The following is a 13,060-nucleotide window of genomic DNA, read 5'->3' on the forward strand; positions in this document are numbered from 1 at the left end:
AATTGTAAAATGTTTAAATTTTAAAATATATTAATATTGTTTCCATCTATTTAGTCTTGGTTAATGTAAATTGATCGACGAGGTCACCCTTGTCATTGAAAAATTGCCAATTTACAGTAACTTGTCTTCTATTAATCTTGTCTCTTTTCACTTTCAAAACTCCAAAACCTTCTTCCTTATTGTAGGACATGAAACTCCATGGAATACCACGATTGAAATCATGATCTTTGTCCAATCCACCTAAACAGCCACCAGCTCCTGAAATAAGATACAATGGATCAGATAGGTCAGTATAATTGGTTGGATTCTTAGTTTCAATTGTTCCATTATAAATTGGATATTGTCTTTCATAGACATGAGCATGACCACATACCATCATGTCTACCTTATTGGCTTTCCAATCTTGCTCAAATACATCCTTCAAATGCTTGGCACTACCAACCACATTACCATTGGCATCAGAGAATTCCTTTTCTGTACAATACAATGGTCTATGTCCAACAGTGAGCATGAGTGGAGTTTCATCTCTATTGACAGTTTGTAAGGCATTTCTCACATAGCCAACGTGATCACCCTTGAAAACTGGATCATATGGGCAATTTGGATAGTTGGTTTCAGAATCGAATGCTACCCAACGAATTGGACCAAAGTCAAAGTGATACCTATTATTATTAAATTGAGAATAATGACATTATTCGTATTGACTCTGTCTATGAATACTTACCACATATTATGACCATAGTCAGTATTATTTCTCAATGGCATGTAGAATTTGTGATTGTAGGCAGTAAAATTGAATTCATATTCGTGTCTATAAGAATTATAAAATTATTCGAATAAATATTACCTCAATAAAAAAGCTTACCTTTCTGGACCCATTCTTGGAGCATGTTCATGATTACCAACAGTTACCATGTATGGTACACTTGGATGAACTCCTTCCCAATGTTCAAAGAATTTGTTCCAAACATATTGATACATAATGCCAGGATAACTATCAGCATAAGAAATGTCTCCAACATGATAAATGAAAAAGTTGCCATCATTGGCATGTTTCTTTGAGAGCTCTGTAATTCTGTCAATATTTTCATAACAAAAGAATACTCCCATATCTCCAAACATGACAACAGTGACTTCATCTGGATCAGCACTTCTTGTTGTAAATGAATGAACCTCAGAGGAAACTGAAAGTTGTGGAGCTCCATTTACAACACTTCCAAAACCTGCCTTATAATAAAAAGTAGTATCAAATGTTAAATTAGTCAACAAGACAGCATGATCAAATCCAGTAACACTAGAATCTCCATAGGTTGATGTTTGAGCACCAACTCCAAACCATTGTGGAGCAGAATTCAATTCTTGTGCAGATCTTCCAATTAACACCATAGGCTTCCCAATCTTTTCATCATATCCATAAGTATGCCATTGCACAACCATTTCATTAGCATTCATCGTATAAGACAAGTGCACAAACTTGACACCATAATCCGAAGAAGATCCTCTAACAGTCTTGAATTCTCTAAATAAATCATAATGGCTAGCCATTTTCCTAGTATATATATTATTATTATTACTCTTTGTTTGACTAGTTTTATAAGTATTTTGAATATTCAATCCTCTGATCGGAACAGCCATTGAAAAATCCTGAACCAACAAGATGCCAATCATCATCACAATCATCAAGGAAAAAACGGCCAAATTCCTCTTCCTTGTTGTTGATGGTGGTACAGCGTAGAGTTTCATCATCATTTTTTTACGGTAATGAAAATAGTGCACTTGATGGCTTTATTTGGTGATTTGATCTTTCATCAGTTTAGTTATCAATCAAAGAGTAACCAAGAACCTAAGCTAGATCGTGTGAGAAGGACTATAGTTCACAATAGGTGGGAAGATATTTTGTGAGGTCAGTACTTTGTGTGGGTACTGACTTGCTTAATATTGTTAATTTGCAATATTTGTTGTAAACTATTTTATACCTTATTATTGTAAAATATCAAATACCCTTTGAAATTGAAATCTTTAAAATTTAGAGAAAAAAAAAATGGCTGAATTTTCAATCATAAAATCTTCAAGACATGAAGAAAATTTCAATTCTGTTGATGTTCGGAATGGTTTCTCATCAAATCAACAACAACTTGAATGGGAAAATGTTGATAAGGTTTATCTACCACCTGAAATTCTACTCGAAATATTGCAGTTTATGGATTTTGATGCAATTGTCATGACTTCGGCAACGTGTAGGGGCTTTTATGAAGTTTCTCACGATGATGAATTGTGGAGAAAATTATTGAGTGCTGATTGGAAGTTATTGAAGGATGACGCAGCAGCAGCATTGAATAATCATCAGAATACAAATCAAAATGGTGGTAGCCTTCTGTCATCTCCAGTGGCGAACAATACAAATTCTAGTCGGGATGAGGCTGCCTCTTCTTCATCATCACCAAATTCTTATGAATTGTTGGATCAAAATAATTCGGGTGATCTCTATGAAAAATACAAGGAACGATATTTGAGATACAAAAAGTGGAGAGATAGTATTGCTTTTATATATTCCGAGGAGAGAAATCAATATATTAATAATGTGGAAACTCAGACAAGTGGAAAGTTTGTTGGTTATCTTAAATATTTCCTGTCCTTTCCTATACTGTTTTATAGATTATTGATCTTTTTATTTATTTCTCAGGATGAGCAACCTGATTTTGGTCTAGCTCATGAAATTGAATACATTCAAGAGAAATCATTGAGAGCTGGAGGATCCCTTCTTCTCTTAATTATATTTGCTCCAATGTTGTTCTGCACTTGGATGATTGGCGAATTACCTGCCACTCCTTTCTACGCTACTTTGCATGTATTTTTCAAAATGGTATTCACCATTCTGTGCATTGCAGCTCATTTCTATAATCGAATGGATAGGAATATTGAATTTTACAAAGAGGCTAATAGTGTTTCTTTAGTGATTATTTTACAAACAATACTTACACTCATATTAATGAGATATGTGGATGATTTCATTATTTGCTGCCTTATTTCTTTCAACATGTCAACGGCTCTCGGATTGGCCATTTCTTTAAAGCACATGATTAAGAATACTGAAAGTATTGAGGGATTATTTGAATCCTCTAATACACCCGCTCAACACTACCTTTCCCCATTATTTGAAATTTTCAGAAATAGATCAGTTGTAACGAATTTGATTTTATCCAACTTGATGATTCTGGTTATAATGATTGGGGGATTCAAAACATTCGTTTGGATACTCATCTTTATTGCAATTGCCATAGTAACTGGAACCTCTGGAGGCTCTGGTGGCGTTGATTCCCTCGATCGTAGAATGCTCATCTTTGTTCTTGTGATCTTTGCTTGCATTTCCATTTCTGCATTAGCTACAAGTATAATCGGCGGAAATTATAAGAGAAAGAGTAAGGCGAGAAATACTAGTGCAGTGCTCTTGTTAGTGATTCTCACCATGTCATTCATTACACTTGCTATGAGAGTTATTTCCATAAAAAGTGGTGAAACTGAACGATGGCAGCTATCATTATTCGATATTACTGATGAAGAATAAATTATTCTGTTGTTAAAAGTATTGTACTGATAATATTGTTGAGTTGATTTATTGAGCAATTCAATTTTCTTCTGAGCATCTGCATGACCACATCTAGCTGCTTTCCAATACCATTCTCTGGCTTGTTCTTCATCCTTCTCCACTCCCTTTCCAAACTCATAAAACAAACCAACTGTAAATTGAGCTTCTGGATCTCCCTGTTCAGCTGCCATCTCATACCATTCCAAAGCTTCCGAATAATTCTGTTCTCTCCCCAATCCAGTTTCAAACATGTATCCAATATTGAATAAGGCATTCGTATTATTATTCTGATCGACTGATTTTAGTAACCATTCCACCGCCTTGGAGTAATCCTTCTCAAATCCATTCTCACCAGTACAATGTAATTATCTAATGCAATTTTGAACCTCTGAATCACATTGATCAGTGCAATTGGCGAATAATTCTTCCAATTCTTCATGTGTTAATTTCCTCTCCTCATCAGCATCTTTATGATTTTGTTGAGATTGGGGTCTATCTGGAACATGAACAGGAAACCAAGTATTTGCCTTTGGTGTTTGAACTTGTGGCTGCTCCTCTGTTTGAAAGGCAAGATATTGCTCGGAGGAGTGGGTACGGTGTTGTTCAATTGTGGTGAATTGAGAGAATGAAGAGGAAGCTGCTATGGGTGGTGTTTGAGAGTGGATCTGAGAATCATGATATTCAGATTGATTAATGTAATATTCTTGTGCAGCTTGTTGTGGCGCCTCCACAAGTGTCTGCTCAAACTTTAGTGCCTTAGTAATAGAGTTGGGAGAGTCAATAATCTCGGGAAATTCTTCTTCATATTTTCGTTTCATTTTTTCAATATGTTGACGATTCAAAATGGGAATATTTTTACATACTATTAAAGACTTTTAAATAATTATAACTTTAATATTAAATAACACATTAAATATTGTTGTAAATTATTTAAAAAAAAAATGTCATCATCAGAGAGAGAATCCACCATCGATTTGCAAAAAATCGCACAAGAATGCCACTCACTCTATGCCTTCGGATTGGTCGTTTTAAATACCAAAGATACAGAGGATAAGGTTGATATTTCATTTATGGCTGAAAAATTATTTCGTGAAGGGAAAATCACAGCACGAGGCTTCAATGATTTTTCATCGTCGCTTCAATTCATGATGGAAAATAGACCACCACAAACACCGCAACGACCAGATAATGTTACAATTGTTTTGGATAGGAAACAACTTCATAAGAGAGGTGGTGGAACTGTGGAAAATAGAGCAGCTTTGGTTCAGTAGGTTTTTAAAAGGAAATTATAATTGGAATATTGGTGGAAATTATTTTAAAAAATTGGAATTGATTGGAATAATTGCGAAAATATTGAAATAATTGCTGGAAATTGAATATATTGAATTAGCTCAATTTGTCATATGGAAAGTTATGCAATTGATTTATCCTGGGATATTTTGGTGAGATTTGCCATTTTGGAGTATTTACCTGATGAATTTCTAGTGGATTGGTTTGAAGTAGCAATTGATGAATGTAGACATTTCAGAATGTTGAATAAGAGATTGGCAGAGTTGGATAGCAAATATTACTATGGAGCTTTTCCAACTCATGGAGGTTTGTGGGAATCCTCAATTCAAACTGAACATGATGTCATGTTGAGATTGTGCATTCTGCATATGGTTCATGAAGCCAGAGGATTGGATAGAACTCCAACAAATATTAAACGTTTGAAAGATGCCAAAGACAATGTATCTGCTGATGTACTAACCATAATATTGGAAGAGGAGATTAGTCATGTTGAAAAGGGTGTAAAATGGTTCAAATTCTGTTGTACTCATTTAGTGAATGAGGAAAGAAAGCAAAAAGGATTGGAATGCTTGACAGATATTGATGAAGATCTAATTATTGAGTATTTCCACAAGATGGTTAAGCAAAATACCAGTTCTGGCGTTTTGAGACCACCATTCAATGTTGAGGCTCGTCATAAGGCTGGTTTCACTGCCAAGTGGTACGAACCACTGGCAAACTCTGAGCCAATGAAACCAAAACACCATCAACAGACAACAATAGAGGAAGAAGAGGAAGAAATTATTAAATGAATAATGTTATTAAATTACTTCTTTATTCCTTTATTCCTTTCTTCTATTAAAATTGTGTTTTAAAGAATCCAGGAATGTCATTTGTGTGATATTGAATTCCTTCTATTTTTTCAAATGCATCACGGTAGTTGCTTGTAAAGTGTATTTGATTAGGCATCGCTAAATACTTGCTTGACGATGGAGCATCATCATCCAAACCCTCTACCTGTTCAAATATCTTAACAGAGAATGAAGAACTAGCCATCAAATCTGGTTTTTTAGACTTGGATTGAAATCTAACTGAAACGAAATACTTTGCCTTAATGGTTCCAAAGAGCCTATCTTCACTAAAGTTAGCCTTTGATGTTTTACAGGATGGGCAAATAACAACTAAAAGATCTGTTATCTTTTCAAAAAGTTGAGGAATATAGCCAAACTCGACTGTTGGTGCAGTAATAATGGCACTCTTGGCATTTGGTATTTTTGATACTCTACAAAAAGATAATGTGCTGAAATGTTCAAGAGAGTTGAATGAGCCAAAGGTATTTCTTGAACGCGCATTTCTGGAAGAAAAGTGTTGAATTGATTTGATCTTGTCTTTCAATTCCTCTGTTAATGAATTTTTTTCCAAAGAAATGTCATCCCTCACAACCAGATGTGATAGTTTGCTTCCTTTTTTCAATAAATGATCAGCAATAGTAATTCTATCACTATCAAGTACTATTTCTAAACCATATAATCGAGTAAATATAGGCATTGCTTTGACATTGAATTTGTAATTTGGTTGTGCAATACCTAGAATGAAATTTGAATTCAAAAGAGCTTGTCTAATTTTTGTTGTCATTCCAAATAATTTGATAACAAATGGAGCCTCCACAACTTGTCTTGCAAAACAAAAATCGAAAATTAAAGTCAAACAATCAGATCCCAAGTCATAAAAGCCAGATGATTGAAAACCCTCCTTTGTCTTTTCATATCTATTGACAGTAGAATATTGTACCAGTGTTTGTGGATGAGATTTTAAAATCTTGAGAGCTTGTTGTCTTTCCTCCTCCAATTTTAAAATCTGTTGATCCAATTCGTGGAATCTCTTGACGGTAGCATCAATATTAATTGTTGACCAATCATATTCTTCGGATTGAATTTGTTTTCTTCTTCTTCTTCTTGGAACTTGATTTAGTTTCTACCAATTCTTCTTCACCAATAACATCTTCCGAGTAGTCATCATCGGAATCAGTATCATCTTTCTTTCTCTTCTTTGTAGATTGCTTTTTCTTTGGAGGCATTTTTTTTAGGCTTTGAAATCAAGAGTATTAAATATCCATCAACCAATGGAACGTTTAATTCAAGAAAGCCAAAGAAATTAATTCCATCAAATCCTTGCTTATATTTAGACAATTTGAACAGGTAAACAAATTGATGATGAATAATGATGTGATAGTATTGATGATGAATTATATAATTTTATAAATAATAATAAAAAAATAATATTACATCTAAAACAACAAATGAACAACAACAATAATAGCAGGACAAGAGAAAGAGATCAAAAGACAGAAGGAGGAGGAGGATTTTGTCAGAAATGTTTCACGGAAGGCCACTGGACATATCAATGTAAAGGAGAGAAAGCTCCATCAACAACCTACACCAAACGATTGTCCCACACTGAAAAGTTGGAAATGATGAGGAAGGGAATACCAATTAATGAACAATTTGATTTACCTCCAGAGAGTAAAAAACCAGCAGAAATTAATGATGAAGATGCCATTTGGACTTGTAGTGATAGTGATAGTTATTTAAATCCTGATTATTCGAGTAGTAGTGGAGATTCGAGTTATTCCTCATCATCGAGTGATGGTGGTGGTGCTTCAATGAGCAAACGTTTGAAAAAGTTAAAGAAGAAGAGAAAGACGACAAATTCTTCATCATCATCGGATTCAGCATCATCATCAGATTCGGAACAAGAACTAGTGAAGGAAACCAAGGTAGAGAATACTGTATTGGATGAATATAAAAGAAGATTAAAGGAAGAAATTGAAAAACATGAAGGAAAATCATTAGAAACAATACAAAAAAAGGAAGAATCTGCTAAGCCATCATCATCGTCATCATCAAGTGTAAATCGACAAGAGAGTAGCTCATCTACAAATAAGAGTAAATTGGAAAATGCACCAAAGGGAGGAGTATTAATGGCAGCTGAAAAGTTTTCAGAAGCCAAGAGAAATAATTCCAATAATGATAGAAGAGGTGGAGCTTTTGATAATAGTAGGAGAAGAGATTTTGATAGAGGTGACAGAAGGGATAATAGAACTGATAAGTATGATAGAGGTGACAGAAGGGATGATAGAAGATTGAACGATTCTAGAAGATCACCATCTTATGAACCAAGAAGTGATTCAAGAAGATCACCATCATCTTATGACAGAAGTGATAGAGGAGATAGCTATTATGGAAGAAAAAGAGATTTTGATGAATATAGAGGCAAGAAAAGTGGAGAAAATGACAAACAGCCAGAAGGAAAATCACAAGGAGCACCTCCTCCAAGATCTTTGCATTCTGGTAACAAGTATGGACGTGTTGGAGATAAAAAATAGGTGTGTTAATAATTTTGGAAGTTGTTTTATTAAATGATTGGATCAATCAAGAACAAAGTGGAATTATATCCTTGTAATTGTTTCCAATATTGACACAATTCATTTCCATTATTTAGATTCTTTCTTCTCATAACCATCATTGTAAGAGTAAACATCAAAAAAGACTTCAGTGTGTCAATTCAAATTTATTAAGGAAGAATGTGAGTTAAAGTACAATATGAAATATTCCAATGTGGAAACTTCCATCTTTAGAATATTTCCATATCAATTGGATTGCAAATAGTCCATCAAGAGATCCAACACTCTCCCCATACAAAACCAATAAAAAGATGATCAAATCCCTTCTAAAACTCAAACATCACTCACCATCTCGTTCCTTTTCCACTCATCTCAAGAGTGTACTCCTTGTGAGTGCCACCGATAAGGGAGGCGAAGGATTCACACACAGCACACAAGGCCATACAAGCAATACCTCTCGTGAGTTATCTTTCGAGGAGCAATATGCAGCAAAACATGATTATGAATTATTGAAAAAACTTGCTGATCTTTCACATGAACAATCGAAAAAGGTGGCATCGATCTTTGATAAGATTGACGAAAGTAATCGAATGAATGCAGATTTTCTCAATTTGCAGCAAAATATCAATCAAATGAAAGGGATTATTGATGACAGTTTGGCTAGTACTCGAGTTGCTAATGTTGATGTGAGCACACAACAGTCAATTCCTGAACAAACACCATGGAGAACAAGTCAACAACCTAAAACAATTGAAAATATTGAGAATGTGAGTGGAGCTACAATGGGAACTGCCAATGATCAGAATGCTCCCCATCAAACCAAATTTATGGACAAGTCGTTTTATCCTGACTTGACAAATGAGCTTTAAAAAGGGTTAAACCTTAATAAATTATTGTAAATAAACTTTTAAAGACAGAATTTTAGAAATTTTGTTGGTAAATAGAACAATTTCATTGTGAAGGGAAGGGGATGTAGCTCACATGGTAGAGCGCTTCTTTAGCATGGAAGAGGTACGGGGATCGATACCCCGCATCTCCAGCTTACTTTTTTAACCGCAGGCACTAATTTGACAAATATTAAACGTTCTTTCTCATCTTTTCATAATTTGATTTTTGCTTTCCTCTACACTTAATTTTATGCTTTATTTAAATTGATCGATATTTCTAAAGCTATTCTTTTGAGGATTTTCCACCTTTTTCATCAACTTTAAATATTCAACTCTGAAAGAATCCAACATGTCAGATTTGGATTGGTTTGGGAAATTCAATGAATTCTTGAACGTTTCATGGCAGTTGATCAATTTCTTTCCAATTTGAATTTGAGCTTCATCGAAAATATTTGTCAAATCACCTTCAGAGTCACCAATCGATATCTTAACTTGATATCTTTCAATTTCCTTCTTAATTTCTTCATGTTTCGAATACTTGACATGATTTCTGGCAAGTTCAGTATCCAAGAATTGATTATATATTTCCATTGCTTGTCTATCTTCACTATCATTCAACTTGAACGAATTCAGTGACAATAAATCACTGGAAAATGTCAAAATCTCACTCTGTTCATCATCTTCCTGAGAAGGTGAATTAGCAGTGGAGCAATTGAGTAAACTGCTGTTGTTATTTCTCTCATTGGAAAAGTTTTTCATATCTTCCAGAATTGACTTGATAGTCGAATGTAATGATTTCTTATGTTCCTTAAATATCTGAACTTGTTCAAGAAAGTGAAATCTATTCGAAAGTGAATCTCCCTTACAATATTCACCAAATAAGGGTCTCATAAATGGATCTGCAATTGTCTGAATGACCATAATTGCCTTGGCATGTTCCAATTTCTTAGCCGAATCATGTTCAACCTTAATAGCATGAATAAAAATCAAGACAACCAATGGAATTGCCACTGATAAACAAACTGCAATAACTGTCAAGTCAGTTGTCGTGGCAGTTTCCATCGCATTTAGCTGAATTACACTCAAATTCTTGATATCACCCACAAAATTCACATATGTATTTAGAAAAGTGTACATTCCATTGTAATGAGTTGGATTATAAAAGGCAGTCAATGCAGCTGAATAATTCTTCGCCACTACATATTCCACAACCTGTTCCTGTAATTTAAAAAGAGGTATTTCATTCGCGTCACGTGTCAAATTTCCCAAACTAGCACTTGGCACCAATGAAAATAATCGATTCATGGTCGAAATTAATGATTTCTTAGCAGCATAATATTCCAATGCATAACTTTCATTCCTTCCATACACTGCTATATACTCTGTCATGATCATTGTATTGTAATACTTGTAGGAATTCCCGTAATGTTGTAAAATTTCGACAAGTGGCCACTTTACAATATCATAGTTATAAATTGTTGTTATGAAAATGGCAAGAAATGAAGCAATAATCAAGAACATTCCCAATATAGAGACAATTCTCATGCAATTGAAAGCAAAAGTTCCACAACATGATTTGACATTTACAATGGATTGAGATTTTGACGTGTTGGAGGTAGTCTTGGTTTTTGCAGAAGTTATGGAATATTTTCGTTTTAGGGTTTGAATTCTGGATTCTTGAGCGTTGATAACGGTAATGGTGCCATCATCAATTAGGACACTTTTCTTTCGAATAGGTTCATCACCTTGATTAGTTTCGGATAATGGAATGGGTGAAGTAATGGTTACACTGGTTGAGGTTGGAGAGTTGAGTCTTTCGCGAGGAGTTTCGTTGGGGAGAACTGGCATTTTTTTAAGAGATTATTAATTAAGGAAGGGGACAGATGTTGAGTTTTTATTGGAAAGTAGACGAAAGATAAAATCTCTTGGAAGTACATCAATTCTCTTTGTACATTCCCCCAAGTGCATGATATGAATCATTACTTGCCTTTCGTATATTTCGGTAGAGATAGACGAAACGTAATAGGGATATTAGCTATCTCTCTCGAATATTAAAAAACAAGAGTTGTCATTGAACACTATCTGAGGTTTCCTTTTTCATTACTATTGGAGATAAGCGCAATAAAAACAATCTCTAACAATCTTGAACTAAACCTACCGAAACGTCAACATCAATTAATTTTCAATAATTCAAAAAAAATGAATTTAAATCAACATGAAATATTGGAAACCAGCATTAAGGAAGAGGTTTTTCAAAACACATCATCTAATAATCTAGTTTCGAATAATGAATCTTGGCAGGAGCAAGACCTTTCAATTGCACCAAACTTTCAACTTGGTGATACAAACGACATTCTCTCAAATACTCAACTTGATAATATTAGTAACATGGCAGACGATCTGGAAAGTCTAGAAATTCCTGAACTCGGCGACATGTCAAATGCCAGTCCCATGTTTACAAAAGTTCAACAAGAAGATGACATCAACGAAGAACCACTTGAAAACCACAATGAATCCCAACCAAACATTCGTAAAAGATACTCCCTAATCTCTCAATGGAACAAAAAGAAGGTTTCCCTTTGTTGCGGAGGAAAAATTGGAATTGTCCCATGTTTATCCGTAATGGCAATTCTCCTCAGTATTTTAGCGCTCATTTCCATTGCCCTCCTCGTTGCCCTTCCATTCTATGAAATTAAAAAAATACCAATTCTAGATTTAATGACAAGTCGTGCAAAATTATTTGCCTCATATATTGCCATGAGGGATATGTTAAGGTTGGGAGTTGAGAATAAGGGTAATTATGATTCGTATTCGACCTATTATTACTATTATTACTATAAGAATAATTTTAATAATAGTTATACAAATTTTACGCATATTATTCCAACAAAGTTTAGTCATGAATTTTTGACGAAACCTTTGGCAACTTATCCTATTTTTGTGAACTATTGGGATAAGATGGTAAAGAAGGTGGTTTCGTTTAGGGTGATAAATGGAACGACCTATTACTCTCTCAATAAGACCATTCAAGCAGAGGCAAGAAGTCAACTTTACTCAGTTGACTATGCCACGACTTTCAATGATTTTCAAACCTCTTTCTATGATTTACAGGACAAGCTATTCGAAATGTGCCATCATGCTGATATGCTGGTCAAGAATAGTGGAATTGCCACTTTATTTTTGGTCTGTTTCTCATTGGCAGTGATTCTTCCAACCATTCTAATAATTTTCATATTTGCATTGAGGAAAGATCGATCGAATGCAAAGAATCTTCACTCAGCCAATCGAAATATGTTGAAAGAAACCATGTCCAATCCGTCCATGAGAAGAGATTTTAGAAAGTTTTGTAAAGATTGTAAAATGGAAGGTCAATATTTGATTTTGGAAAAGATTCAATTTTATAAGGAATTTTCATTGGAATCGTATGATGCACAAATGAATTTATTTGAATTGACTGGAGAGTATGTGAGGAAACAGAATATTAACATGAAGGAAAAGAATTCGAGGTTGGTTTATAAGGTGGCTAAAGAGGCCGAGAAGAAATTAGTTTATTTTGAAAGGATGAAATACGAAACTATATTTGAGATTGTTGAAAATTTTCATGAGGTGAATCAATGTTCGCACTTTTCAGCACTCTTTCAAGAAGTGAGAACAGTGTTGGATTTGTACAATAACAAGAATGATATCTTTGAGGATACAGATCTACTGCCTTCGAAACTATTCGATAATTTAGAAAAGGAATTGAGTACAGCTCTTGCTAGAACTCATTTGCAATTCAAATCAACGAGTGGACTAAATGCTAGCAAAGCAATGTCATGCAATTCACCATCATCTCCAATTATTGTTGAGAAAACGAAGCCACTATTGGATCAATCAGTAATCTCTACTACAGAAGATCTTTCCATTCAAGTGTAA

At 34.3% G+C, this 13,060-nt stretch overlaps 8 protein-coding genes and 1 non-coding gene across 9 annotated transcripts; 5 read left to right on the plus strand and 4 right to left on the minus strand.

The window, feature by feature from the left end:
* Positions 1 to 46: 46 nt before the first annotated feature.
* NAEGRDRAFT_67775 (uncharacterized protein) lies at positions 47 to 1,545 on the minus strand (the record flags this gene model as incomplete). The annotated part of the gene is made up of 3 exons (XM_002676962.1): positions 47 to 662; positions 725 to 811; positions 866 to 1,545. 3 exons carry the CDS (start codon positions 1,543 to 1,545, stop codon positions 47 to 49), a joined length of 1,383 nt encoding a protein of 460 aa, XP_002677008.1.
* Positions 1,546 to 2,041: 496 nt separating this feature from the next.
* Positions 2,042 to 3,565, plus strand: NAEGRDRAFT_67776 (uncharacterized protein; the record flags this gene model as incomplete). The annotated part of the gene is made up of 1 exon (XM_002676853.1): positions 2,042 to 3,565. One exon carries the CDS (start codon positions 2,042 to 2,044, stop codon positions 3,563 to 3,565), a length of 1,524 nt encoding a protein of 507 aa, XP_002676899.1.
* A 386-nt stretch (positions 3,566 to 3,951) lies between these two features.
* Positions 3,952 to 4,404, minus strand: NAEGRDRAFT_49206 (uncharacterized protein; the record flags this gene model as incomplete). The annotated part of the gene is made up of 1 exon (XM_002676963.1): positions 3,952 to 4,404. The coding sequence occupies one exon, from the start codon at positions 4,402 to 4,404 to the stop codon at positions 3,952 to 3,954; it is 453 nt and encodes a 150-aa protein (XP_002677009.1).
* A 145-nt stretch (positions 4,405 to 4,549) lies between these two features.
* Positions 4,550 to 5,690, plus strand: NAEGRDRAFT_36730 (uncharacterized protein). Its single transcript, XM_002676854.1, has 2 exons — positions 4,550 to 4,853; positions 4,977 to 5,690. The coding sequence occupies exons 1-2, from the start codon at positions 4,657 to 4,659 to the stop codon at positions 5,665 to 5,667; spliced, it is 888 nt and encodes a 295-aa protein (XP_002676900.1). The 5' UTR covers positions 4,550 to 4,656; the 3' UTR covers positions 5,668 to 5,690.
* A 23-nt stretch (positions 5,691 to 5,713) lies between these two features.
* Positions 5,714 to 6,932, minus strand: NAEGRDRAFT_67779 (uncharacterized protein; the record flags this gene model as incomplete). Its single annotated transcript, XM_002676964.1, has 2 exons — positions 5,714 to 6,777; positions 6,818 to 6,932. The coding sequence occupies 2 exons, from the start codon at positions 6,930 to 6,932 to the stop codon at positions 5,714 to 5,716; spliced, it is 1,179 nt and encodes a 392-aa protein (XP_002677010.1).
* Positions 6,933 to 7,154: 222 nt separating this feature from the next.
* Positions 7,155 to 9,127, plus strand: NAEGRDRAFT_49208 (uncharacterized protein; the record flags this gene model as incomplete). Its single annotated transcript, XM_002676855.1, has 2 exons — positions 7,155 to 8,205; positions 8,493 to 9,127. 2 exons carry the CDS (start codon positions 7,155 to 7,157, stop codon positions 9,125 to 9,127), a joined length of 1,686 nt encoding a protein of 561 aa, XP_002676901.1.
* Positions 9,128 to 9,224: 97 nt separating this feature from the next.
* NAEGRDRAFT_t322 lies at positions 9,225 to 9,297 on the plus strand. The gene has a single exon. It is a non-coding gene; the product is annotated as a tRNA-Ala (tRNA).
* A 103-nt stretch (positions 9,298 to 9,400) lies between these two features.
* On the minus strand, positions 9,401 to 10,993 carry NAEGRDRAFT_58095 (uncharacterized protein; the record flags this gene model as incomplete). Its single annotated transcript, XM_002676965.1, has 1 exon — positions 9,401 to 10,993. One exon carries the CDS (start codon positions 10,991 to 10,993, stop codon positions 9,401 to 9,403), a length of 1,593 nt encoding a protein of 530 aa, XP_002677011.1.
* Positions 10,994 to 11,344: 351 nt separating this feature from the next.
* NAEGRDRAFT_67783 (uncharacterized protein) lies at positions 11,345 to 13,060 on the plus strand (the record flags this gene model as incomplete). The annotated part of the gene is made up of 1 exon (XM_002676856.1): positions 11,345 to 13,060. The coding sequence occupies one exon, from the start codon at positions 11,345 to 11,347 to the stop codon at positions 13,058 to 13,060; it is 1,716 nt and encodes a 571-aa protein (XP_002676902.1).

This window comes from Naegleria gruberi (genome assembly GCF_000004985.1).
Source record: "Naegleria gruberi genomic scaffold NAEGRscaffold_25, whole genome shotgun sequence".
Classification (NCBI taxonomy): domain Eukaryota; phylum Heterolobosea; class Eutetramitea; order Acrasida; family Naegleriidae; genus Naegleria; species Naegleria gruberi.